At 32.0% G+C, this 24194-nt stretch overlaps 1 protein-coding gene across 3 annotated transcripts; it reads right to left on the bottom strand.

Moving 5' to 3' along the window:
* Positions 1-475: 475 nt before the first annotated feature.
* On the bottom strand, positions 476-12662 carry LOC139514299 (gelsolin-like protein 2). 3 transcript variants are annotated; one of them, XM_071303355.1, is made up of 14 exons: positions 12427-12662; positions 11412-11445; positions 9381-9464; positions 7516-7589; positions 6006-6080; positions 5508-5579; positions 4936-5063; positions 4309-4417; positions 3759-3869; positions 2962-3048; positions 2298-2389; positions 1844-1922; positions 1105-1200; positions 476-680 (listed from the first exon to the last, which is right to left on the bottom strand). In XM_071303355.1, the coding sequence occupies exons 2-14, from the start codon at positions 11413-11415 to the stop codon at positions 585-587; spliced, it is 1107 nt and encodes a 368-aa protein (XP_071159456.1). In that variant the 5' UTR covers positions 11416-11445; positions 12427-12662; the 3' UTR covers positions 476-584. The 3 variants fall into 3 exon arrangements, with proteins under 3 accessions (XP_071159456.1, XP_071159466.1, XP_071159447.1); XM_071303365.1 differs by lacking the exon at positions 12427-12662 and adding an exon at positions 12055-12183; XM_071303346.1 differs by lacking the exons at positions 11412-11445; positions 12427-12662 and having other exon boundaries at positions 9381-9471.
* Between the last annotated feature and the right edge of the window lie 11532 nt (positions 12663-24194).

The following is a 24194-nucleotide window of genomic DNA, read 5'->3' as shown; positions in this document are numbered from 1 at the left end:
CTTCTAGGTTAGGGAGAGGGTTGGGATCCCGCTTACATGTTTAACCCCGCCACATTCTGTATGGTTGTGCCTGTCCCAAGCAAGGAGTCTGTAATTCAGTTATTGTCGTTAACTTTGTTGATGTGTTACATAGTTGTTTTCCGTTATTTTTTTTGTATTTAAATTAGGCCGTTAGTTTTCTTGTTTGAATCGTTATACAGTTGTCGTTCTCCTTTTATAGCTGACTATGCGGTATGGGCTTTGTTCATTGTTGAAGGCCGTACGGTGGCCATAAGTTGTTAGTTTCTGTGTCATTCGGTCTGTTGTGGAGAGTTGTCTCATTGGCAATCATACCACATCTTCTTTTTTTTTATTTATGTATAAATATGAGTTTATCCAATACCAACTTCTGCTAAAAATGATTGAAAATATTAACAGAAAGACGTCTTTAGGCTCAAGAATATGATCAAAGATGTTTCTGATGGAAATAACAGAAATGTTTGTAAGTCTATATTTGTGAAGTATAAATGGTCAAATCACTCAGCAAATGTATATTAAAATATATATTGAAAGCAAATTTTTAAAGTTATTTAGTATATAAATTCCTAATTTCCCAATGCAGAATTGAAGACCGTAGATTCTTGTCCTTCGTTTAGAACTGTTATTGGTATAGTTGGATGATCTGTTCCCATTAGATATTTCTACAACAAAAATACATTTTCAATAAGCTTGTTGATTGCAAACGTACTACAACCGGCTTACACAGAAGATATACATTTTTTTCAAATAATATTTTCATTAGACATTGTGTTATTTTTGTCGTTAAGATATATTTGTTATGTGAACAATGATGTTTTTTTTCCAAACTATAAAGAATGAATTTTGAATTTCATAAGTCAATACATGTTTTTCAACATTACAAATAGTGATTGTTTCCTTTACAAATTGCTTAATATGATCTACATTTCTGGATGTTCCCAATAGTTTTTCACTTGGCCCACCTTACTTTAAATGACATGGAACATTTCTTAGTTTATACCTTATATATTTTACAACCAACGTCGGATAAATATAAATGTTTAAATTAATAACAGATCCAGTTTATTCTAGGCAAAATGATCTTACATGAGCGTATGCCATTCCATTCTTACGTTCATCTTCACTGGTTCTTCTACCTATCCATACAAAAACCTCTCCCTGTGTATCAAATATGAAGACATCCTGGAAAGGAAAAATCAGTGTCATATCAAATATAATAAAGGCGAAATAATGTATATTCTAAGTCAACAAAAAACAATCAAAAGAAAGAAAAATAATGTTTAAAAAAGATATTGATGACCTTTTAGATGTAAAACGAAGGAATAATTACAAAATAATGTGGATTTGTTTCTTCAGCAAAATAACATTTATTCATCATTACAAGTGGTTTTTGAATTAATTTGGACATAAAATGTGAAAAGTCGAAATTAATATGCATCCCTCGAAAGAAAGATTTGTCTCCAACACAAATAAAATTTAATAAAGTTTGGTAAAGAATGAAAACCAGATTGATGTGTACAAAAGCAACTAAATAAGGCAACTTTACAACTATTTGTCACTGTTTCATTTTTGTAATGATGCCATTATTATATTTAATATTATCTGCATTACAAGGCCACAAGGATTTTTTTTCAAATAGGAATGTTCAATTAAAAAAATGAAAAAAAAAGGATTCTGAAATTTCCATCTATTAGAATAAAGTTCATTTATATTTTCAGCATTCAGTAGATGCCAAGAGCTCTGTTCTGTCTTGGTTTGTATGATCTGATGCAGCGCACTTCTTTCAGTAGAACAAATCTAATTGAGTTTGTGTTGTTTGTTTTACCTGAGATTTGAAGTCATTTCTTGTAACAGTACCATCACTAACTAATGAAAATTGTAATTCACCAGACTCGTTTGACAATCTGAAATAAATGGAAACATGTGTTGCCTATAATTACCAGAAAATAACATTTTTGTAAGAAGATTCAGGCTAAGTATTTCGTGGATTCCTACACTCAAATGCATACGCTATATATGGTATTAATGCAATTATTATGAAAACAATTTTAAATAAACAGCATTCTTTGACATTATGAATGATTGAAATAAATAAGTTAACAGAAAATTTATAAACAGCACACTTTTCACTTTTTTTAAATTTAGTTTTAGTGAAGCGTATCTTTTTTCTTGTTTGTTTTTTTTAAGTATCTGCTCTTGTTTAAGCTCAATTTTGATAATATTATTTGACACATCAGTTGCTAATTATTTCACATTATATAGAATAAATTTCTACTGACTTATGTAACGTTTTTCTAAATTTTTGTGCCTCATATGTTTCATCATCATCGTCCTCCTCGTCATCCTGATCAAGATAGCTGTAAAATTTGTGCTGAAAATGAAAAATTATATTAATACACTCTTGGAGCAATATTACAAATTATGTAATGACTTATTTACAACATTATTATTTGAAATACTTTTTTCATTTTCCATGTCCTTATCTCATTCCTCAATGTTTGAGTATTTTTACGCAATTGCAGTTCTTTTCAAAGCATCACTCTGTACACAAGTCGGTACTGAATCATCTGATTTGACACTTACTGTATCAGGTGTATCACTCTGTACATACGTCAGGACTGAATCATTTGATTTGACATTTACTGTATCAGGTGTATCACTATACACACGTCAGGAGTGAATCATTTGATTTGACACTTACTGTATCAGGTGTAATCACTCTGTAAACACGTCAGTACTGAATCATTTGATTCGACACTAACTGTATCAGGTGTAATCACTCTGTAAACACGTCAGTACTGAATCATTTGATTTGACACTTACTGCATCAGGTGTAATCACTCTAAACACGTCAGTACTGAATCATTTGATTTGACACTTACTGTATCAGGTGTAATCACTCTGTACACACGTCAGGACTGAATCATTTGATTTGACACTTACTGTATCAGGTGTATCCACTTCATCTAGTGTTTCCACTGAAGCCTTTCCACTACGTTTGCTTTTCAGATCTTGGAGATATTGCATTGCCTGAATTACATAATACAAAATTAATATTAAGGCCTTCGCCAAAACAATTTTATTCTGATACTTAAATTCTTTTTAAATTGATAGCTAATGATGCAAAATCTGGCTAAGGATGCAAATTGAGTATCATTTCAAACTAAAGTTTTTCTTTTGGAAGTAAATTATATTTTCTATAAATGTATAGGTGCATAATAACTCTCATGATTTGTTTCGTTTTATTCAAATATAAGAATAAAATGAGTTGTTGGGTGTATATTAATGCGACAGCAACACAACGACAAAAATATTCAAAATCCATTTACCGCCTTATATTACTGCCCTCCACAATATGTAAGTATTTATACAAAAATATGCAAGTGCTATTTTGAAATAGTAAATAGTTTGGTTTTTTTCTCGTTTCTCGTTATTTTTATAGATTAGACCGTTGTTTTTCTCGTTTGAATGGTTTTACACTAGTAATTTTGGGGCCCTTTATAGCTTGTTGTTCGGTGTGAGCCAATGCTCCGTGTTGAAGGCCGTACAATGACCTATAATGGTTTACTTTTATAAATTGTTATTTTGATGGAGAGTTGTCTCATTGGCACTTACACCACATCTTCCTATATCTATATATGAATCGCTAAAAAGTATGAAAATATTTAACAGAGACACTCAAAGATCTGCCATTATTAAAATAAATCTGTTAAAACAAAAATTTATACTATGTAGCTCACCTTGAATTTTTCATCTTTGTTACAATTCTCACCATTCCACTGATATATTTGCAAGCCAAGGTCCAATATATACACATCATTGGAATCCAATTTGCTTCTTTTCCGCAAAATCTATGCGAACAAAAATAGAAGATCAAGTTTTGAAGGAAAATATATTTTAATTACTTACAACATTGTTTGCAGAATAGCAATATAGTAAAAGTTTCTAACTGCCTATAACAGATACAAATATATTCGTGGTTATAATTAATTCTGTGAATAATCCGTTCAAAATGACATGATTGGTATTTTGTGCAGAAGTACGCTTGTGTGCGGTTACTAAAGTATCTAATGGAATTTTATTTTTAGGAAAATGCAAAAAAACAAAAATATTTAGAAAAAATCTGAACACTCTTATCAAACTGAAACCCTCTTGTTTTAACTTGTCTATTGTATAATACAACGTTAAAATAATGTGCATATACTCTCCTTCCACACAAAGTCTTAACATAAGAAGGTATACATTTTGTTATTAGTACTAGCTTAATAAATGTATTTCATAACTATATACCTCTTTAACTACAACTCCTTTTTTATCACCACGGAAATGAAGTAGCCGTTTGATTTCTGCTTGTTTTTGTGCGCTTCTGAATCCAGTTTCTGCTCCACCTTCCATCAGACTAAAATATATTGAAAAATAGTCTCAAATTAATTGCAAAGAAATGATAATTGGGATATCATGACAAGAAAACAGAAACACTGCTTCTTTTTTAAATTACAAATCAAGAATAATTAAAATGTACTCTTTTTTTTATGTATAATAAACCACTTTATTATTATAGAAAACACACATAAAAAATAAAGTTTAGTTAAGAAAACAGTTGTTTGAAATCGGTGGCTTTTTATAACACTGACGGACCCGTACCGCTACAGTGCATAAGAGTAGAAGCCTTGTAACTATATAGCAAATGTAATGGTATTTTTTTAATTTTTAGTTAATGCTGTAACGGTGCTAAATCCAAGATTGCAACATTTTTAGACAACTGTGTTTTTCACATTTTTGGTTTCGAGGGTACCTGCTGAACAGATTATTCCAGATACATTTATGGCACAATGTATTTAAAAGAAAATTATAATACTAACAAGAGAAACAAAACAAAACAAAAATACAGGAAAAACAACAAAAGATGTGTCTTACGTTATTGATGGAAAGTAGCCTTTAAACATGGATGATTCATTACTTTGAACTTCTCGGTGTTGAATGGGTACACCATCTAGTAAGGTATCTAATTCTACGGTTTTATAGGCTGCAGTTCCATATTCATCCTGTAAAAATAATACATTGTGAAAACTTATCAAAGATACCAAGCTTATAATTTGGAATCCCCAACGATCGTTTTCTCTACAGAAGAATTATCAGTGGTGCTTGAATAAAACACTGAGTTAAAAAAAAACATAATTTTATGTCATTCACTTCAACTTAAGTTTTTTGTTTTGATAAAATTCAACAAAAATAGAAAGAAACTTAAAATGAAGATTGTTTTAAGGAAAAGTAGTCAACGGTATTAGGATCAAATTGGTATACCAAATAAGTAAAATATTTTACAGAAACAGTAAACTTTGACCATGGCTTTTATTCAAGATGATCTGCCAACGGCCGTTTACATTCAGGAAAGTTATCTCAAAGACTTTGTTGATTTAAATTCCCTTGTAAAACAAAATGATGTTTGTGGAATGATTGTAAGATTGTTTACTATGGTTGGAAATTACCTGAGTACTGTATTTCCCAATCCAAAAATGGACATCATATAAGAGTTTATCTGAATCTTTGTTTTTATAAGTCTACAAAATAAATAATAACAATGATTACCACTGTGAAGTAAGTTAAACCAAAAATCACAATTCTTGATATTTCTTGAATCATGAATCAAACAAGATACATGTTAATATGAAAACTTCAAAGTAAAGTTGCTCAAAGCGAAAGTTCAGTTTAATCACATGAGCTTGTGAATGCTTTTCATATTATAAAGGGGAATTCATTTATTTAACACGTATTCGAGCAAAACTCCTTGTATTGTAAAGACAATTTTTGAAGTTATAAAAATATTATGTTTATCAATCTATTAAGTGATTTTACATCCTCGTTCAATACTACAGAATAACATTTCTTTTATAATGTTTCAAATTAACTTAATGTCCTAAATGTATAATGTATTATGTATATGACACTCACCTGAAAATAAATATGTTTTATAAAGCATTACTTACATTAAGTATGATATACGAGTCTCCATTATAAAAGCTACCGTATTCATCCTTAGCCCAGTTGGTGACTTTAAATTTCTGTTAAAAATCAAAAAGAATATAAAGCAAACCAGACAAATGATCTAATATGGAAAGAAAAAGTCCGAATATACTAAATTTTAATTGTATTTACTATAGGATTAAACACATTTTTTCTAGAGGTTATTGATGTGTAAACCGGGGCGATTAACTCACAAACTGAATAAAAGTCCGAAGGACTTTTATGTTGAGTTTGTGAGTAAGAGCCCCGGTTTACACATCAATAACCTCTAGAAAAAATGTGTTTAATCCTTATAATTCTTCAGCCAAACATTTGTGATATTTAATAAACATTTGTTTTGTTGATGGCTACTATATATATTTACCATCAAAAGCACAATGGCAAGTCGTAACTAAGAAGTACGCCGCCATCTTGACTTTCTAAAAACTATAAATGTCCGATAAATACAACGGAATCTTAAATGAAATAGCACCTACCTCAAAAACTTCATTTTAATTAAATGTTATCCGAATTTGAAGCGTACACGTAACAAAATAATCTTTCCCTTGCAAATTTCCAATCGAATGACGTCGTGTTTTGCCATGACGTAAATTCGCCAAATCCTTCATGAAATTTCGCGGAATTTTATTAAATTTTATTTTTATACATTTTCGAAGCTTTAGTGCTTTCAATTTATTTCTTTTTTTGTTATATATGCACTAGAATAGTCACAACTGTTATGTAATTGTTTTTAAATCTCAATTTGCTGAAAATCCCGGGATCACTGCAAGCTTGTGTATTGCGCATTAATAGATTACAAAAGTAGTTTCGGAAACATGGTTTATCGAAGTGTAAACTTTGAGAAAAATTCTAATTGACCAATCCAATTCAAGTATTTATAGATATGCAAATCATATAAGAATTATTCAAGAATATTTAAGGGAATAAGATTCAGATACGTCAATATGATAAATGCAAGGACAATACTATTCATTTATTAGTTGATTGTATCACGTCTACTCAGGTTGAGAAAGTGGGTTCAGTCGTTATCTGTATAAAAAAATATTTAAATTTGATATGTTAATCCTGTTCTACTATGATGGTGGTCTTACTGTTACAGTACAGTTGCATATTTTTTTCATGACACATTGTTTTTATTAATTTGTTTATATGACAATAAAGATTTAAATGGGGGCTCCTAAGATTATTTCACGCCTGTTTATTTTTGTCACTATCATGGCCTATCATTTTCGAAAGTCATTATTCATTTTTACTGTTTTCATATTTCATATGTTTTAGTTTTGTGCCAGTCCAATTTTACAGTAGCATAAAGTTTTGCTCCAAATATTTGTTCACTGTGTGTGTTTGAGGAGATAGGGGTAAGCTGATGAAAACTGATAAATATTAAAGATATTCTAACTATATGTGTAAGGCATATATCCCTTTCCCGAATGAAATATCTTATTTAACTTTAAAAAAAAAAAAAATACGCACAACTATCCTCCAGATTTGAAGTCCAACGTCTTTACCCGCATTTTTCCAGGCTGGTTCAGTTAAAGCGGATTCCTCTGAAAATAGACAGCTTATTTCTAAATGGCATACAAGCATTAAATTATTTGTTGAACTTGTTAACATGAATTTGACTGTACAACTGGTATCTTTCGCCTCTCTTTTATTAGAACTATTTCAATAATACACTGCCTTACCTCGCAGATCTTGTATATGTATGAGTTTGTGAATGCAATGTTTTTTTTCTGGAATAGATTCTATGTTACATGCGATAATTTTTTATCTATTTTAATCATGAATTGCTCATACTTATGAAAGCTCAGTCTTTTGTTGTCTATGTTGCTTCTTGTGTATTATTATTTGTCAGTTTGTCTTTTTCATTTTTAGCCATGGAGTTGTCTGCATATTTTCGATTTATGAGTTTGACTGTTTCTCTGGTATCCTTCACCCCTCTTCTAGTAAAGAAGTTGAGCATTTTTTTCATTTTCACTATATTAAAACAAGATACATAAACGTAATCGAGCAGTTAGTCATACACAATGCGTATTATATGGAATTTACAAATCATAAAAGCAAAAAATACACTGAAATGATACTAGTAACCAGAGACATATAATACTTCGAGTACTTTTAATACTTTGATAAAGACTCTATTACCCAAAGAGAAGATCTCGCGAGGTTTAAATGTGGCCGTGTGATATTACGGGATTTCGCCGAGTTGCCAATCTCTTTTATTATACTTCACGTTAAAATGCCATATTGATTGGCTAATACGAGGGTGTCATTTTACTCTATCACATAGCTGAGAGGGTGACAATTTTTTTGAATGTTACCCTCTCGTCTCAACCAATCAAAAATCGACAATTTAAAGGACAATGGATTGAATTTACATCAAGTAGTTGAATACAATGCTTAAGTTTGACGTTTTGGATCAAATTTTATTATTTAACTGTCAAAATAAAAAAAAACCAACATCTTGTTGTTTACATTTCTAATACTCGTAACGTTGTTATGTACGTGACGTCATAGAAAATCCTTTTGAAATAAAATTTATCTGTAAAAGACAAAAATGGTAGGACGTTTAGTATAATAAATTAAATAACACATAGCTGAGAGGGTGATAGAGCAGATTGGTACCCCTTGAAAAAGCATTGTCAACCTTGGCTTCGCCGCGGTTGACAATGTTTTCTCGGGGTACCAATCTGCTCTATCACCCTCTCAGCTATGTGTTATTTATATAGTATTATATGTCTCTGTAGTAACTTATAATTCATTTTAAGAATGGTCACAATTACGAGTCATTTCTATCTTATTGTTGATAAATCTGATGCTTAAAAACCTGATTTTTCATGACACGAGCGAAGAAGGGTTGTCATTATAAGGATAACGAGATTGATTCGAAGACTTAAACCTTACAATCAGGTTAACTACACTGATGACTACATGTACCAATATGTTACACTTGTCGTATCAACGACCCCATCTTCATTTCCTTGATTGTGACATCATATTTACTTGCCATGAGCTATAAGATGGATACCACTTTTGAACAGTACATTTTTATGTATAATCTGTCTAGAAAACATCGGCTTACCCGATATTCGGGGGAATTAATGTTAATGTTAATTTTCCGTCCTATTTTTCCAGCCATATAATGGTCCTCTCTCTGTCTCTGTCTATCTCTCTCCCTCTCTATCGATCGAAATCGATGTACATGGTCTATCTTTGTTATTGTCAAGTATAAGGAAACACTTAAGATGCCTTAATATGGTTTACTCCACACGCGTTTTAATACTACTGGTTATACAGTTCAGTTTTCTTTAATGTACTATTCTATTAGTAGTACTTACTTTTGACATTCTTTTCCGTATCTGATCCAAATAAGGCCATGTTAGAATCTTTCCAGTCATATTTCTTTGCTTTCCTTAGTCCGGCTGTCATAAAGTTGCAATTAAAATAAGTCATCAAAGCAAACATATATATACAGATAATTACAACAAATACAAAATATATAACATAAACAGTAAAAACATGTATATACTCAGCAAAATTAACAGTATAACATCCGTACGCAGTTTGCTCAAATCTGATATTCGTTGAAAAAATAATTTTGTTGCACATTAATCATTTTGGTTGTTTTGAATAACTGTAACTTAGTTACAATTACATTTTGATTAAATGTGTTTTTTAAAGTACACGCTATAGTCTATAATTCTTGCGAGAATCAATTCTAAAGTCAAGAACTTTGGATACATTTTAACATTTGGTTTCCCAATAAAACTTTATCTATATATTTGTTTTTAATTTTATATTACTTGCTATCAATTTTCTGATTTTGTGCATGTAGCAATGCAGCCTGAAAAAAACGTTATCAACAATGGATTTTAACGAATTATTTTTAATAATCCATTAACCAATACTGTTGAAATTCAATAAAGACACAACAGTTCTGATCAATGCATTATTTTTTTTGAAGAATGAAACTATTTACAATAATATTTTATTTGAATGGGCGAATTGAACATGTAACTAAACATGTGATAGTGGCTGCTGGCCGAGATCTCAATGAAACGCAGTTACTTTTTCATAACTACAGAGCTTTAATAATGATCTAATATTATATTATGGAAATCTACGGATTACTACCCATGATTGATTAAGGGAGTAGTCTGCATGCTTTAACATAAGGCTTAACAACCCATTGAATGAGCTTGTCTGTAAGATTTAACCTTGGGGATTAAGAAGGGTAAAGTCACTTTCAACCGTAAAATCTGTTTATCCATTGAAATACAGTAGAGTCCCACTTTATGACCCAATTTATTTTTACTTTGTAAAAATGGGTGCTGTTGACTGTGTCTTAATACATATGTAGTTACTTTAACGTTTACATATAGATGTAAAAAAAACTGATTAAGTAGAAATAACTCATTTATGTTTGTTATGATCAAGGTAGTTGTAAAATATGACATTAATTTATATTTTATCTGTTTATGACACTGTATGGGAATATGACGATATTTCGGTATTGGTCGTGTTATCATTTTGTACTCAATGTGAGGAAACGGCTTGGTTACAAAGAAATGAATGGTAGGTGTTTTATGTGGTTTGGGTGTAGCCAGGTTTACCACGGAACAAACTGACAAAAAAACTTTTTGCCACTATTCAAACCAGTTGTTTGTTGATGCTTATATGCAAAACGGCAATGATAACCTACTGTATTTATGTTATAATATGTATTGCTTATTCGCAAATATAAATAGGTCAAGCTTTATGAATTTTAACACCGACATAATGTTCATGCTCTCATGTATACGTGTTATAGACATTCTCATTTTAAACCCCAATTACGCCCCCTCTATACATTAATTTTCATTTACATAAACTGTCATTTAACTTTTTACACCTTTTAACAATATTTGTAGTCATCTACCTTGTATTATCCCAGTGAAACAATTTAAGTACACAATTATATATACCATACAACATACACGTAGATTTTGTATGAGTTGTAAAAGATAAGGCAACCCTGCGTATAGATGGTCAGATTTTTTTCTAGTTTCCCTCTTTTGTCATTTTATTAATTCTTTATTTGCGAAACAAGTAAAAACTACTTTTTGTCACAGCAGATACAAAGACAAAACAAATATAAGAAAAACTTTACAAGTGATAAACAAGAACACAATATGAAATTAGCCACCAGTTATCCTGTGTTGCAATCGGTTTCCGGTTATCATATGTAGTGGGTAAAGAACCGAGACCTCCCATTCTTTTTTTATGTCGGTCTGAAAGGATAGATATTTATATCACATAGTCTCATTCGAATACAATTGTATTTAAAAATCGCACGAGTTGGTTAAAAATCACAAATGAAAAGTACTTACACATTATTGTCGTCTTGTATTAACCACACCTAGTCTACAACATATAATTATGAAGATACTAAAATAAAATGGATTTTTCTGCATCAGCTGTGTTTCAAGATCAATGGATCAATATCAGGATTAGCGTTCTACATAATGACCCATTCGTTCAATTTTTAATACAATTTCAAAATATGATTGAACAAAAATTTAAATTAAGGGTGTTGTCAGATCAAACCACCACCCACGCAACTTAAAAGATAATAAACACCGTGTATGCACAAAACAATTTAGAAAAATAAGGATACAATGATATTTAACGAAAATGGATTCAGCTTTTTCTAAACAAAGATTCAATTCAAAAATATTTGCACATCAATTTTGTTCGGAAATTTGCAGTTCTATTATTTATCGATTTCTTGTACACTGTTGCCATCTCCTATCGCATACGTTAGTTCAATCATCATACCTCGATGAACACAAACGACATTTATTTATTCATAAAGAACACTGTGTCAACCATATCAATTTGAACAATTTCAATAGAATTTATATCAAATTCGTTTTAATTAGACATACTTTTGAAAAAAACGACTTGAAAATTAACTTTTTGAGTATTGACTTGAGATCAAAACTAAAAAAGATACTACATAAAATTACTCACCTTTTCAAATGAAATGAACAATAAGACGTGGAAGACGTACAATTGTCTTATTTATTTATGATACATATATTATGTAGCAAGATAAAGAATGAATCTTGAGAATGTTAAGGAAGAGTTTATGTTACATATGTATTTTTTTTTTCAAATTAGGGTTTTAAATAAGAGCTTCTTCCTGCTTAAATGGCCGGCATATTCCCCTTTGAATGTAATTTTAAATTCCCTAACCGACCAAGTAAAAAGTGTGTGACGATGCAATTCGTTTTCTTCTTGGCTACAGAAAATTGCATCGAGATATATAGCATAATCAGTCTTAACAAGTTTAACATTTTTTAATTAAAATCAACTTTTAAGTTCTAAAGTTATTTTACTTACTACGAAAGCGAACAAAAATATAGATCCAAATACGATCAGATATGGTTAAGTTGTTTGACAAGTGTACGCAGGTATATACTTTCACACTTGACAGGATAAGACATAAACATTCCGTCTGTCAAGGATAACACACATGACTGCTTAAGGCGTAATCGAAACATTGACTTTTTAGGAGATAACTCTTTTTTATTACATACAGTCAATAGATGGTTCGTTTATATGCACACATATACATATAACAACCTGATAAACAGGAAGATATGAATATGAATGAATCAATTTTAACTTGTATTTGTTAAAATGAACCGTTTAAATAGCTATGACTTCAAATATTTATATAGGAATATTTCGATCTTGTAGAAGAAAGAAATGTTTTGAGAGCTTCATCACTGAAATAATTTGAATTATAAGGTCCGGTTTTGGTGGACAAGATACAAAGTTCGATCAATAAAATATTTTAGATAAAAAAAACTTTAGAAATGCGAACCATAAGCAAAGAGTTATAATTAAATGGCTTAGTTGAAGTAATCTCTCTGAAAGTTTGAGAACGTTATTATGTTTTGGTTGACCGTTATGGATACGGTGATTTGTCATAGATGACCACCGAAATGTGTCGTAGCGATAGTTTTTTTTTATTTGAATACTTGTTTATATTCTATTTTCTTGAGGCTTTGTGTGTTAAATCTTTGTTTACAGTACATGTAGCTGTATTTACTATTTGGACAATTGGATTTCTTTTATTTTCTTACTGTAGGTTTTGCTGTTATCTGCTTTTTCTAATTTTGGTTTTTAATTGTCCAGGCTGTGGCATGTTCCTTCCTTTTTAAACAAATTTGAAATAAAAACTTAAACAACTGAAAAAATAACTAAAACGAGAGCGTAAAATTCATAGATATCAGAGCGAGGTATGTGGAAAATATCATAACTACTTACTACTATCTATTTAAACGAAATCTGTATTTTTAACGACAAAATTCCTAAATTGTGAACATACAGTTTAACAACAGAGGTATCGATAAAAGTTAATAGCAATGAAATGATATAATTTTCTCGTTGTGACAGAGTGCATAAAAACCTTAATTCCTGAGTGATCAAGATTTAATTTAATTGTGGTTCTTTTTTTTAACAAAACAAGTGTGGACACATATGAGTGTGGATAGTATGTTTGGATGTTTGACAGTGTCTTATGACAAAAGGAGTTCTATGTTTTTCCTATATGATGTTATTAGTTGTGTTGGACGATGACAAACAATCTGAGCATTAGGAGTGTTGGTTATTTATTATTTAGTTTTTATGTTCAAGACGGGCATGGAAGAGACATTAATTGCATTAGTTACCAAATGATTATGATAGAATATGTTCCACATCTTTGATTTTGGATACATTTTGTAGCTAGGAGAGCAACACATAATACATTTTTCTAGGTTCATTTTTTCATGTGTTTTTTTTTCTTTTCTAAATGAGAGATGATATCTAGATTTGAGAACATGATATAAGGAGCCTGTAATTCAGTGGTTGTCGTTTGTTTATGTGTTACATATTCGTTTTCATTTATTTTTTGTACATAAATAAGGCTATAGTCTTCCCGTTTAAATTGTTTTACATTGTCATTTCAGGGCCTTTTATAGATGATTATGCGGAATTGGCTTTGCTCATTGTTGATAGCCTTACGGTGACCTGTAGTTGTTAATTTCTGTGTCATTTTGGTCTCTTGTGGAGAATTATCTCGTTGGCAATCATCCCACATCTTTTTTTTATATGTATTTGCTTACTATTTGTATGGTTCTATTTATATTACTTTGTGGAGGGTCGTCAGTATCATTAGTAAAAAAAATTGTTAAAAGGTCGAATTGTTCCTCAGATTAGAATACATTTATTGGTTTTTAGTAGTGACAGTGCCTGGACAAGATGCTAGGGGCTAGATGAGCTAGGAAGTAAACTATTCAAAAGGTATTGCAAAATTATTCTCTTTTCATTTTTGTTTGTTATATATATAGATACAAATATAATAAAATCAACGGTACCAATTTTGTTGCACCAGATGCGCATTTCGACAATACATGTCTCTTCAGTGATGCTCGTGGCCAAAATATTTGAAATCCAAAGCTTATATAAAAGATGAAGAGCTATAATCCAAAAGGTCCAAAATATAAGTGATACATGTACCACCAATACAGTATTTGTTGTGATATGAAAGTGTATACGTAGTAATTAACATTTACTGTTACAATGTTAATTCACACAAATTTATTAGAAATAAACAATTGAATGAAAAATGTTGAACATGTACAATGAAACATAGTTTTAGAAATCAATTAGGCCAGATAGGCCTTGTAATTTTTTTAAAACATAATCGAATGACCATTTACACTTAGGACCAAGTCATCAGTAGGCAATACAGATGTATTAAAACAACCTAGCATCATATTGCTAGTAGCGGGAGTAGCATTGTCGGGTAAATTTGTTCTTTTTATAAAATTTGGTCAAAGGACATATAATGTTTGGTTCAAATCGATATATGCTTTTTATCTTCCTATTACTTACATTGAAGAAAGAGGGGATACTACTTTGACAAATCCTTGTACATGAGAGTTGTCTGTCAAATCTTTATTTCACAAAGAATGAATTGCATAACAATGAACTGAGCTCAAAGCAAAGTACTTTAATAATACACTTAGACAAAGAGCTAAATCCAGTGATATACTTTGTACTGCAGGTTCTTCATGAACATCCATTGACCAAAACCATATCTCAATAAAATGCCATACTACATGGTTGGATCAGAAGTCCTGAAAAAGACAAGTTTTTTTTTTTATCGTATTTTAAGTATATATGCACAGGTTATAACTTTCTTGTGGTATAATCATTCAGTATCTAGCAACTATCAATTTGCTTCATGCACAAATTGATATAGGTTGAGCGCTCCTCTGTTGGAAATAAGAACACACCTCCTGGCTCCACCTAATTTAAGTCAACTGATGAAGAAACATTCAAAACTATAAAATGTTATCCAAGACTTTTCAGTGTCTCAATTTACCATTGCCACTGAAACAGTGATATATTTGTACACATGTATACATGCAAGACTAAAATTTTAAAGTACTACATATATAAGACCAAAACTGATATTCGGTCTTTACTACATCTTCATTCCCCAAGTCATTTTCAAATTTTCCAAATTTATTTTTAACAAAAAGAGGGGAACTTATCTTATTTGATTATTGCATGACATTGGTTTAGGGAAAACATTTATGTTCAGGATAAAGTTGTTCGTTTATAAGAATACAAGTTATTATGAAACTCAGACAAAGATGACCTTAGATGGATTTGGCTATTATTTCTAGTTTTTGTACACCCTTGGCTTCATAATATTCGTCTTTAAGCGGTCCTGATAAGAGTTACTGGTAACACAGAAAGGCGCTTCAAACGCAAGCAATTTATACTTCCTCCCATTTAATTACATGTTCATGCCAGATATTATATTTTAATTGCATGATTGACTGTGCCGATTCAGTGCATAATGACTATTATAAGGAAGAAATTAAATGATGATGCAAGCATTTTCAGTAGTAATAAATAGATCTTGTTATAAGCGACATAGACACATTCTTCATTTCATCATCTCCAAAATCTCTAATGAAATATATCAGTTTCATCATTCAATTAAATTTACCTCTGAATTTTCAAGCGAGAAAATTGCTTTTCTCGACACCACCACATTTGTAAAAAACGGGGTCACGACAATTGATCTCAACACAAAGAAAACTGATATAAACATCAGTTATTTATCACCCGAACACTGCTTCGAGAGCATTTCTAACAATCAAGCCATCAGGCCAAAGCGGATTAGCTCCTCGGAATCCAAACTCAACTATCGTTTGGGACAACTCAGAAAACAACTAAAATCAATAGGATACAAAACCAAACATATCACAGACGCTTTTGATAAACCCCAAGAAAAAGAGATCATCATGGATTACAAAGATAAGACGAGGGGCCCAGATAGAATTGCGTTTGTTGACACCTTCCATCCCGACTGACAGATATTTCATCTACTGTCTGCAAGCACTAGCGTCTTATCGAAAATGACTCTTCCTTCAAAGAAATTTTTCGATAACCTCCTGTTATTGCCTATCGCGGACCCTAAAAATCTTAAAGACATACTTGTCACATCTAAAGTAAAAAAACCCAAGAGACTTCTAAAATTGGGTGTCACAAACAATGCAGAAAAAGGAATTGTAAGTGCTGTTAAGTCGCTAACACTGGTAACTTTTTCAGCAGCACAGTAACGAAGCAGCGATACAACATCTATGTTACATCTAATTGTAAAACGGATAATAGTATTTATATTCTTACTTGTGGAACTTGCAAGCTGCAGCATTTTGACGAAACAGAAACTAAATTCAACATCACACTAAACAATCACCGGTCTTTTTATATAAAAGGAAGAAACTGCCCAATCACGAGACATCTATCAAGAACAGGCCATACTTTTGAAAATATCACCTTTCATATAATTGAGGTAAACCAAACTTGGGACTCCCAAAGTAGAAAACAGAGAGAGACATTCTGTATGCATCAGCTACATACTCTTGAACATGTTGAACCTGATGGACTGAATGAGAGAGATGAAAAACAGTTTTACTCAAAACCAAAGGAATAAATCCTGAACGTCATTCTATTTAACTAAAACCACTATTTGTTTTGATTTAAGAATTGCTACAATAAGCGGCAAAATATTTTTATAGACATTGAACGTTAAGCTGGCAAAATTTGTTTCTTTACAGCCTCCAATTTTTTACCTCATTGGCAAGCCAATGGCGCCTGATGAAGCTAATTTGTTTAGCAAAACTATTGCGTGAATATATAAAATATAACAACTATTTTTAATAACACTCATCAGTGTGTTAAAGTTACATTCTTAGGCACTTGTATTATATTAATCTCTAGATTCGCCTTCCGTGACAAGGCAACACTGCGACTATTGAAGTTATATTTTTATATAGCGAATGTGGTCGAGTGGTCAAGAGCGCTGGACATAAGGCTAAGCGATTGGTTCTATAATTAATCAAAGGTGTGAGTTCGAATCCCGCTGAGTGACAGACAAAAAATGTCAGCATTAAAAAGCTAATTTTTTTAGACATATATATATATATATATATATATATAACTCGTCTAAACATCAACCCAACAATGTTAGATCTGTAAATTTGCTTCCGTAAATTTTTGGTTTTTCCCTCGCCGGGATTCGCGCCCATGCTACTGTGATATCGTGACACCAAATCGCCTGCACTGCAGCCGTCCCGCTAGACCACACGACCACCTGGGCTCTCAAAAAAGAGCTTTCGCTGGCCGTGTGTTACCTTTCCTCGTCAGTTTTAATCTAGCGGCGTACTACAGTACATGATATATAAGGCATGAAGATGTATATATATCAGTAAGAAATGTGTATGTATGAACATTAAAGGACGGCTGTGTAATAATCATTTGTAAGGTGGTAGTATATGGGATCGAGGATTCAACCGTCTTGGATCACAAAAAACCGCGATTGATTGGTTTTGATTGTTTTACTGAATCAGTTGATATGCAGAAAAATTAACTTAGTAGGGTAACAATAAATATTCTTTTTATTTTCTGAAAGGTTTGAAGAACTAGTTTCTCTTATTTCGTATCAAAATTCCCTTTTTCGTTATAGCAAAACATTATTGCATTTCTTGATATAACCGTCAGAAATTTAAAAATATTTGATCTACCAGTAGATTGAAAACAGAAATCGTAAATAAATTATGGACGTCAATAAATAAATTGTTTTTTTTAAGTCTCTAAACGGCTATTTGTTAAAAAAAGAGGGACGAAAGATACCAAAGGCACAGTCAAACTCATAAATCTAAAACAAACTGACAACGCCATGGCTAAAAATGAAAAAAGACAAACAGAAAAACAATAGTACACATGACACAACATAGAAAACTAAAGAATAAACAACACGAACCCCAACAAAAACTAGGGGTGATCTCAGGTGCTCCGGAAGGGTAAGCAGATCCTGCTCCACATGTGGCACCCGTCGTGTTGCTTATGTGATTACAAATCCGGTAAATAGTCTTATTCGGTAGGTCACATTCATGAAAGGGAAGGGGATTGTAGTTACGACGTAAGGAACATATCCGATATCATTTGTGAAACGGTTATTCCATAACGGTCAACCAACTCGTGATGGCGTCCGTAAAATTTATGAAGGGATGATTTCAACTTCACCACTTGGATCTCTTGGTTTAATAGCTTCCTTGTGAGCAGTAACCCTCTATCAAGAAAATCATGATAGGAAATGCAAGCACGAGAATATCGTATCAATTGGGAGATATATACCCCGCATGCAGGTGTTGCTGGAATGTTGCTACTTAGAAATGGAAAGTTCACAATTGGAAAGCTGAAATCATCTCTTTTGTCGTAAAGTTTTGTTTTCAACCGACCCTCATTGTCAATTTCTAGATGTAAGTCAAGATATGAAGCCGACTTAACTGTATCTGTAGTATCCTTTATCTCCAATTCGATGGGATAGATGCTTTCCACATAGTCACCAAATTTTGAATTGTTTAGTGAAAGAACGTCATCTATATAGCGGAAAGTAGAGTTAAAGGATATTGCTAACTTCTTATCTTTCTTCCTAAGAAGTTCCTGCATGAAGTCAGCCTCATAATAATAAAGAAACAAGTCGGCAAGTAGAGGGGCACAGTTTGTTCCCATTGGGATGCCGACAGTCTGTTGAAAAATATGTCCTCCGAACGTTACAAATATGTTGTCAATCAAGAAATCAAGCATCTTGATAATATCGGTTTCAGAGAATTTTTTGTTTGAATCAGAGTGATTCTTTACAAAGTATGATTTATCCCTCCCTAAGACAAGATACTTGTATCTACGTTGGCCATTCTTTTTTATGAAGCAAAGTAATACCAACTCTTTCAATTTGTCTTTTAGTTTGGAATGTGGAATACTTGTGTAAAGAGTAGAAAAGTCAAATGTTTTAATACTGTTACAAGATGAAAGAGAGTTAGATTGTATGTACTCTAAAAGATCTTTGGAATTTTTAAGTATCCACATCTGATTCACGCCACCTCTAGAATATGCAGTTTCACAATAACTTTGAAGCCCGTTTTTGATTGCTGATAAAATAGATGTTAATAATTTAGAAAGAGGTTTCGTGGAGCACTTGGAAGACCCAGCAATATACCGTTGTTTGTAAGGACACTTATGTAGTTTAGGTATCCAATACAGTGATGGAAGATCCAGTTCTTCATCTTTGGTTGAAATACCAAAGGAACAAAGAACAGACCTATGATTATCCAGGATTTCCTCTTTGGTAAGTGTCGTGAGGGTATATGTTGAGTTTCCAAGTGAATTGTCTATACCTAATTCGTTTATCAAGCAATTAATGTAGTGACTTTTACAGACAAAAACGATGTTATTTGGGGCTTTGTCTGCGGGGAAAACAACATATTTATCATGGAGGTCGGATAAGTGTTTAGCAACATTTGGGTCTTTAAAGATTGACGTAGCATGGGCATTGATGGACCCATTCAGTTTCTTAATTCTGATTTGTATTAACGACGGATAGAGTGTCTACGTCTTCCTTTTCACGTTTAGCCCATTGCCTGGCATAATCCTCGACTGAATCCATCAATATTTTAAAGTTGTATTTCCAATTGATGGATTTAGGCTCACGATATTTCGGACCTTTCGATAACACATTTCGTAGAGAAGTGTTATTAACAATGTTAAGGTCACAGGTAATAACGTGGCCAGCAGGATTATATTTGAATTGGGAACTAGCACAAGTGCAATCAGGAGGTTTAGACTTGAAGTCGTCAATATCGAGATTCTGCAAAACGCGTTTGTAATTGAAAATTTTAGTTGCAATAGGTTTGGTATAGGTATAAGTAATTATTGGTACAGAATGGTCTTTGAAATAAGGGGGTATTTTCGATTGAACTAATTTATGATGAAGGGTATTGCCTAGGTTGACGCCATCGAGACCTTTGTTGGCAAAGGAAAGATTTAGAAAAGATCTTTTCTCTTTTTCATCTTTTCCAATGCGAACTGGCTTGAAAAGTCTCTGACTTGCAATATCCGAAATCATAGCTTGAAGTTTGTATTGGTTTGAATGAGGGTTTGTAACAGTGGATTCCAAACATCAATTGAACAGAGAATGAAGTTTTGAAAGGGGTAATGAATAAAGTTTCGTGCGAATGTGATGAATACCTAACGGCTTTTGTATGAATGGCAGCAAGTCATTAATAGAGACATCATGCAGAGAAGGTGATGTATAATGACGATGACCATGACTGCGTCTACGTCGAGGAGTCGAGTTGAAAATATTCATCACATTCACCGAGTTACACGAAGGACTAGATAGAATACCTATACCATCAATTTTGTCATTGCAGCTATACTGTGTTGCAGTTCCCAATTGTCTAATCCAGTAGTCTTCTTTTTGTCTACGGAGAGTCGTTGAAAGATTAGGATTGTTAGAGCTATGGTATATCTTTTCGATAATGCGAACTGTCATAGAAACGATGGAATGATCGGGCTGATTGAAATGCTGGTATAGAATGTCGTTAGCATTGAGGTTAATGTCTGATCTATGACCGCACATACGTTTGTTTAGCCTTCCTTTCGTTTCACCGACGTATACCAATCCGCAAAGGTTGCACTCTAATCCGTAGACTACATTTATCGATTTACAATTCAGATCATCGTAACTTCTGGTAAAATATGACTTCTTGGTCAAATTGCTAGTGAATTCAGCATCTGTAATTAAAATAGCACAAGTTTTGCAGCCTTTGGTCTCACATTTTGAAATGCGACAGTGTTGTACTGTGTCATCAAAAACCAAAATGTCTTTAAGGAGAACTGAACATGGCTGTATATGTGTAATATTGCTATTGTCACTAGGACGATGATCTGAATGAGTCGTGTTTGAGATATTTGTCATGTCTGGTGATGAGGGGACACCTGCCATATCAGACGACACCGTGTCCATGGTGACGTCAGTTTCGGACCTTTTTATACTGGGCGACGTCCGAGCCAGTTTCCTGTTTGATCTTCGTAAGTTCATGCAATTGTAGTTTTGCTACTGGGCGGATGATGTCCTCGGGGACAAAATGTCCACCAGCAGAGACATCGACCCAGTGGTAATAAAAGAGGGACGAAAGATACCAAAGGGACAGTCAAACTCATAAATCTAAAACAAACTGACAACGCCATGGCTAAAAATGAAAAAAAGACAAACAGAAAAACAATAGTACACATGACACAACATAGAAAACTAAAGAATAAACACTGCATATGCACATATTAATTTATTGGTCAAACATAGTTTTTGTTTATAAACTCCAATATTTGTTTACGTTTAAACAAATCTTACAACGAAAAAAAAGAAGCACAATATACATTTCATTTGAAAAGTTTGCTTTTAAGACAAATGTTCGATCAAGTTTATAATTAACAGCTGTTTCTGAAAGAGGTGTTTCCAAAATTGAAACATTGTGATACAAAGAAAATAACCGAAATAAAACCTGTCGTATTTTCATGGTGAAAAAAAAACGCTTACAGAATAGCCTTACTTAGTATAATAAATTATAAGTAGGAGTTTATATAGTTTTAACCGGAACTGACATCCACATTATCTATGCTTTAAGCCAAAAGAACCACATATCAATCTATGAAGATGTTAATTTTAACTGGACAAATAAACAATACTAAACAAAGTCATTAATGTCTATTAGTAGAATTTTTACCTTAAACACGTGACATTATTTTAGTTTCTAGTAGGTTTACATGTTGCAGATAAGAGAAGAAATTTAAACATACAGTAGTATAACTATTACAGGCGTCAAGCTTTATATGTGACCTACGAAAAAAGGTACTGCGTTAATTTGTACTATATGTTTTTTTTAATTAAAGTTACTTGAATGTAGGTGTTTCTCCTCAAATTATTGAAGTTCATTGCATATTCTAATCTTATTGCAATCTGTTTCAAAATTCAAACCTGTTCAACTAGTTAGAAATTTTAATCAAATAATGTACAAGAATCTCAGCCATGTCATAATATGGACAAGGGAGAAAATGAAGAATACTAACAATCTAATAAGACTTGGGTTTACATCACACATATTTTGAAAAGAGGTTGCCGTCAATTTCTACACATATATTTGTTGAAATTTGTAAAGTCATTTCAAAGGTAAGGAAGTAATTTATGAAGTGCTAAAATATGTTCAATTCAAGTTTTTCAAATTATTTGCTCTTATATGTGGGTTATCTTAAGTTATAAATATGTCTTAAGTTAAATAACAAGTGAAATAAACTTTTTTTTATGGCTAAACATGTTTTATGAAGTTTTAAAGGGAGCTAAGACAATCCAATGAATATCTTATGTTAATAAGGGGCTGGGTAGTTATCTTCCATGAAACCTTATTGACAACATATTGAAGTGTTTCATCACAGTTTCCTACTGAATATAAAATCATATACTTCGACCTGATGTATGAATCTTATAAATGTAGAAAAATAATAAATAGAAACAAATCTTAATTGGGACATTTTTAAAAACAAATTCAAAACATTAGTACCTTACTTTCAGAAATTTTAAGCAATCTTTTTAAAGTAGTATTGGGTCTTATATCATATACATTCAAAATACAAAGGAGCCCATGAAACTTGTTCAACATGCAGACTATAGTATAACAATAACAACAGATACAAAACTTACATTTTCATGATGTGGAAAATTCAAAACGGAAAGTCCCTAATTAAATGGCAAGATCTTAAGCTCAAACACATCAAACGAATGTATAACAACTGTCATATGCCTGACTTCGGACAGACATTTTCTTATGTAGAAATGGTTGATTAAAACCGGGTTTTATAGCTAGCTAACTTGCTCTCACTTGTATGACAGTCGTAAAACAATCCATTGACAATGATGTGTGAACAAAACAAACAGACATTAGCAAAAATGTAAAACAAGAATACAAAAAGGCATATAGACAAAGCACATTTAGCAAAAATGAAAAATAATAATACACAATAAAAATAATCAGGTATAAACACAAATATAAATATAAATAGATAGCGAGCACTAGCAATTGGATTTTTTCTAGGCCTGTTTGATTTCATGTTATAGGTCAAAACGATTTGATAATTATTGTTTTCACCTGTAATAAAACGAATTTTCTTGGACGAATGAGTTACAAAACGGTTCACCACTGCTTTACTTTCAGTGGTGACATTCTTTTCCTTTTAATAATCAAACACATCTAGTAGAAGCGTAACCCATCTCTAGCTACGTGATTAAATTAATGGTCACATGAATACGGATTCATGAGGTTGAATGGTTGACTTGCAGAAATAAAATGGAAGATGTGGTATGATTGCCAATGAGACAACTCTCCACAAGATTCCAAAATGACACAAAAATTAACAACTATGGGTCACAACCGTACGCCCTTCAACAATGAGTAAATCCCATACCGCATAGTTAGCTATAAAAGGCCCCGAAATGACTAATGTAAAAAGTCAATAATACATGACCGATGTTTTTGAGCTTGTTTCGACGCGTCAAACTAACTGTTTATAATGAAATATTTTTTTCAAATTCTGTTATATTATTATTAATTGAAAAAAGAATCGTATTAAACATTTTTGTCGAAATATAGCGATAGATGATTCTACTTTTAAGTAACAAAATGTAAAGTCCTAAATTGAATGCAATT

Source organism: Mytilus edulis, chromosome 1 (genome assembly GCF_963676685.1).
Source record: "Mytilus edulis chromosome 1, xbMytEdul2.2, whole genome shotgun sequence".
NCBI lineage: Eukaryota > Metazoa > Mollusca > Bivalvia > Mytilida > Mytilidae > Mytilus > Mytilus edulis.
The sequence above is the reverse complement of the archived record's forward strand: the minus strand, read 5'-3'. Positions and strand labels throughout refer to the sequence as shown.